Here is a 4,986-nt window from a genome sequence, read left to right as displayed (position 1 = left end):
AGGCGGCGGGGATGTGGGGTGGTGGCAGCACCGACCGCGGGGTTTTGGGCGGTCGCGGCGGCGGATTCCGGCCGGCTGGTCTTCGGGCGAGCGAACGGGCGCGCGCGGGAAAGGAAGTGGCGGTTGGGCGTTCGCGGGTGGCGGCTGGTTTTGGAGCAGATGCACCTCGTGATGTAAATTTGCACCACGAGGTGTTGTATTTTACATCACGAGGAGGCCGCAGCCCAATTTTTTTTGCATATGGACCGTCTGTTGGAGCAGCGTTTTTTGACCCAGACGGTTCAAAAGTTAGGTACTTTTACATTTGAACCATCTATTGGAGATGCTCTAATGGCTAGACTTTGATTCTTCTCTTTCTTCCTTTCTTCTCTTTTTCTTTCAAGGCTGCTTGTTGCCTTGCACCTGGGTGCACTTCACAAGTCATGTAACTGTACTTCCTCAGGCTTATGACTCTTTTGAAATATAAGGTCGGCCACGCACCACCTTCTTATTTTCAAAAATAAAAAATAAAAAAAATTCAAAGCCAAGTAAATGACCAGCATGCAACATAAGCATGATACACAAGAAATCTGCTTATCTTGTTTCTTGATGAATTCCATATAACAATAGCAGCCCCAAACTGCCTGGGAATGTGCTGAATTTACATATACATATGCAAAAGCAAATGTGGCGGTTCTGTGAACAACCGAACCCGATTTTAGGATTATGTACAGGAGCATCTACTATAAAGAAGATACTTGAGAGCACAGCTATTGCCATGCTGCGCCTTCTATCGTGGGTCACCAGGTGATCATTTGCAGAAGTTAACCACCATGGCCGTTGGCTGTAGGATTGTGGTGATGCAAATGTTTACGCGCTACTTTTCTTGCCGTCAGTTGCAATGACAGAGAAAGCACCGATAGGCTTGGCCAGGGTACGCCTCTGAGCCTTCACTGACAGTGGACTGTCCTTGGCCTGTTCATGAATCAACAGAACCAATTAGAATCAGATACGTAAGACTCCTAGTTAACTTGCTAGTGATCTACATGACATCTTAACCACATTAATTGAAGAGAACATTATGAAATGGTCTGAGCTATTACCGCAAGGCAGGTTCCCTGCTGGGTGTTGCAGATGGGATAGTTATGAGGGCAGCAGCTGTAGTGATCATCGCAGCAGGTAGCACCCTCGAGTGGGCAACAGCCCCAGGCGAAGCACTCCTTGCCGTACTCGTAGATGCAGCAGCAGGTCGTGCTCGCGGGGCACTCGTTGTAGCTGTCACAGACGGAAGACGGTGGGGCGGGAGATGGTGGAGTTGGGCCGGGGTTAGGGGGGTTCTCGCCCGTCTTCGTCGGGTAGGAAGGCTCAACGGCAATACCACATTTGCCACTGGATGCCTTGATGTTACGCTCCATCCGGATGTAACCATCCTCTCCCCAGACGGTACCCCAGGAGTTCCTGACGAGCCAGTAGTCCTTGCCGTTCTCTGTACCATAACCAACGGCGGCGACACCATGGTCAGGTGCTGTTCCACAGGTTCCAGTGAAGATACCCTAAGAGAATAGGAAATGATAATCAGTAAATCGAATGCTTCCGAAAGGTCAAACTCATCGATTTCAAAAATGCTAGTTACACCTCGTTGAGGAGTTTTACTAATTGACAACAGTTTTATCTGAAGATGCTATTTGGTTATTTTCGCAGTCTGCATTTCCCTACTGTTTGATCAAAATGAGTAGCGAAAAGGGTTTAAACATCTTCAGTATCTGATGTTCTACTTTGTTGATTTCCAGCAGAAGTGGGTGATAGCTCAGAACACTTAATCCAATATGTTATAGATGTGAACACATAAAAGTGACCCGTGCACTAAAAGTGCTTCCTAAAGCAGGGACACATAGGCATGATGAGCGCATAGAAATGATACTCTAGAAGATTAGAAAAGGTGCAAATTATATGGATGATGTCAAAGCATGCAAGAGTCAGGCTGCGTCCAAGTTAATCATAGTGGGGTAGTAGTTGCAGATTGCAACTGAGGTGAGGACAACAACAAAATTATTTTAGTGAAGGAGACGATAATAGAAGTTAGGTGTGTGGGCCTAACAGAGTATAACATATTCATACCATTAAGAGAAAATGTCCCCAAGCTCTCTCAATCAGAATGATACCTATCTATTTTGGAAATAAGGAGGTACCATAACCTTTTGGCGCCTACTCATCCATCAAACCTACTGCAGAACAGTGATGTTAAAGAAGCTCACCGATTTGTAGAGCTGGAATGCCCTGCCACCAGCCTCAATCGCAACACTGATGGGCTGGTTTGCAACTGCCTTCTGCAGACTCTTCTCACTGTTCACGGGCACATCCTCGTACCCATCAATGGTAACAACCTTCGCATTTTTCTGCAAATTCCCACCAAACACGAATGGAACAGAATATCAGTATGATGCACATTCTTAAAATTCAGAAGAGAACTACGAAGACGGATGATACCTTGTTAGCATCGCAACGGTTGTCCCTCTCCTTGTAGGGGTAGTCCTCCTCAGAGTCGATACCGCCATTGTTAATGATGAACTCAAACGCATAGTCCATCAGACCTCCATTGCATCCCTCGTTGTATGAAGTGTCACAGTCAACAAGCTCTTGCTCGGACAGAGGGATCATGTCGCCCGTAACAATCTGGTTGATGCCTTCAACAGCTGCTATTGCTGAGAAAGCCCAGCAGCTCCCTGGAAAAGACAAACAAATATCAGATTCTGGTATCTTTGTGTCACGATTTTAGTTGAAGTTCAATGCACTGATACAAGTGGCAAGTAGTAACAGAGCAACAGTACATAGTACTACAAATTTCTTGAAATTGCAGGTGAAGACCTGCTACCAATCAGACGGCGAAACTTTCAAAGAGTCGTGAGGGAGATGTGTACCCAAGGGCCTAATGTAATCATATCAACTAATAGTAGAGGGGGATGGTGAGACCATCCAACAAATAACAGGACAAATGGGTCCGCCAGCTTATCAACTAGACAACGACCGCCACTACTTTATAATTTTCCTCTATTGCATACTCCAACAGCCTAATGGAATCATGTGAAATAATATCAGTACTAACTTAGTGTCCATGTTCAATGAACCTACTTCCAAAATACTCCTATCCAAACTCATGAAGATCATGCTAACAGAGCTCTACTGAACCTCCATATTACAGTAGCAAATCAATCAGTACTACCACTGAATTTAGCAAGTGATAAGTTCTGACAGAACCAGATACTGAAAATAAGGTATCCCAGTTGCTGAAAATTGAATTGACTCTATGACATACTACAGAATAACTAAGACATCCTACCAAAATAAATTTTAATTTAGCAGACTTTTATTTTACTATCTGACCTTATATGCCTAACTTAGAATCAGAGATCCCCCTTTTCACTGTACAAATCGTTTAGGTGAAGCCTCTCAACAGCACGAATTATTGCAAGTTCCCCTGCTTTCTGTTCATGTGTATACTGAACCATGGCACGTTGACCAACAAAATTCCTAATTTACGCAACAGATTGGAATATACCAGTCGCAAGAATCTTCACTTGAAACAGATGGTATCTACCGATAATATGCAAGAAGACAATTTTTACTGTAAAAAGGAAACAAAATAGAAGCAGCAGCAGCAGATCAGCCGAGGATGCTTACCGCAGCCGCCCTGGTCCTTGATGGCAGCAACGGCCCCCTTCTTCCTCCAGTCGACGGTCTCCGGCAGCTCCTCGTTGTCGTCGGCCTGGTACCTGGCGCTGAGCTTCCGCTCCCGGTCCGGCTTGGTCCGGGCGCCCAGGTACGTGCTGCGGTACTCCTCGTTGGTGAGGTCGGCGAAGCGGTTGAGGCCGAGGCGGAAGGAGTGGAGCCCGGCGTCGGCGGCGGCGTTGTGCTGGTCGATGTAGCGGAGGTTGTCCCTGAAGACCTCGAAGCGGCGCTCCTCCTCGCCGATGGCGTTGTACGTCCTGCGGTGCTCGGACATCCACTCGGCGTACATCCGCCGCACCTCCTCCTCGCTCCGCTCCCCGTACGACACGATCGACATGTCCGCCGCCGCCGCCAGCGACACCAGCAGCAGCAGCGCCGCCGCCAAGAGGGCCATGGAGCTCCTCATCCTCGAGACCACAAGTACACCACGGAGCAGGAAGAGAGATGGGGGGTAGTAGATGGGATTGGGTAGCAGACTTCTTGCTTTTGTTCTCCATGGACGATGGTATCGGAGGTCGCTTTATAGGAGGGGAGACGGGGGAGTGGTGGGCCCAGATTCTCCCAATCGTTTTGTTTTCTCCCTCTTAGGTCCGCTGGACCAATCGGATATTTCCCTCCCTTCCGGTGGGATTATTTTTTGTTGGGATTTTTCTGAAACATTTCTTTTGTTGGGATGGTGAAGGTGTCACGGACGTCGACAGGTTGGTTTTTTTTTAGGGATAACTCTTTTGACGTGTTCATGTGAAATGGTTTATTATAAATAAATGCTCTGTTTTACTAAAATAATGGGTTATTTGTTGGGTTTGTTTATGTTGAAGATAAGGTGCCGTGTGGATCGAGGATTGGACATGAGAAGGATGGTGGTAGGGGGTGGAAGGTGGAAGGATTCGACTCCGGTGGTTTTTAATTTACTTGTGGGTTTTTCTTCTTCTTTGAGCTGCGGTAGTTTATTGCTCGCCAAGAAAGAAAAAGAAGATGGGTTATTCAATGTTGATGTGTAAACCATCGTTCTTAGTTAGTAAGTGCCTTTCTGAATTTTCCTGTTAGAACCACAATATAGCATCGTGGACGCGAGAATGGGCTTCTGGACTTTATTTATCGTTAATTGTAACAATGCTGCACTTTTCATGAATAAATTGTCTTCTCCTTAAAAACATATGTGCCACCTGGTGAAACTTCAGGCAGTTTCCTCGCACTTCATCGACATTAAATTTTGGGACGCAATTGTTCTCATTACGTAGTGGTTTTTCTCCCTCCCTCAATTGTGGTAACCACGTGAGA

At 46.4% G+C, this 4,986-nt stretch overlaps 1 protein-coding gene across 1 annotated transcript; it reads right to left on the bottom strand.

The window, feature by feature from the left end:
• Positions 1–554: 554 nt before the first annotated feature.
• On the bottom strand, positions 555–4,212 carry LOC100037551 (oryzain alpha chain). Its single transcript, XM_044603487.1, has 5 exons — positions 3,658–4,212; positions 2,467–2,702; positions 2,235–2,375; positions 1,083–1,532; positions 555–954 (listed from the first exon to the last, which is right to left on the bottom strand). The coding sequence occupies exons 1-5, from the start codon at positions 4,109–4,111 to the stop codon at positions 850–852; spliced, it is 1,386 nt and encodes a 461-aa protein (XP_044459422.1). The 5' UTR covers positions 4,112–4,212; the 3' UTR covers positions 555–849.
• Positions 4,213–4,986: the final 774 nt, after the last annotated feature.

This window comes from Triticum aestivum, chromosome 2A, assembly GCF_018294505.1.
Source record: "Triticum aestivum cultivar Chinese Spring chromosome 2A, IWGSC CS RefSeq v2.1, whole genome shotgun sequence".
NCBI lineage: Eukaryota > Viridiplantae > Streptophyta > Magnoliopsida > Poales > Poaceae > Triticum > Triticum aestivum.
The sequence above is the reverse complement of the archived record's forward strand: the minus strand, read 5'-3'. Positions and strand labels throughout refer to the sequence as shown.

What these genes read in the sequence shown, in the direction of transcription:
- LOC100037551 (XM_044603487.1), bottom strand. Translation starts at nt 4,111, where the DNA reads ATGAGGAGCTCCATGGCCCTCTTGGCGGCGGCGCTGCTGCTGCTGGTG. An exon ending in CAAGGACCAGGGCGGCTGCG is followed by an intron (nt 2,703 to 3,657) that starts GTAAGCATCCTC and finishes TGTCTTTTCCAG; the next exon opens with GGAGCTGCTGGGCTTTCTCA. An exon ending in ACCGTTGCGATGCTAACAAG is followed by an intron (nt 2,376 to 2,466) that starts GTATCATCCGTC and finishes GGGAATTTGCAG; the next exon opens with AAAAATGCGAAGGTTGTTAC.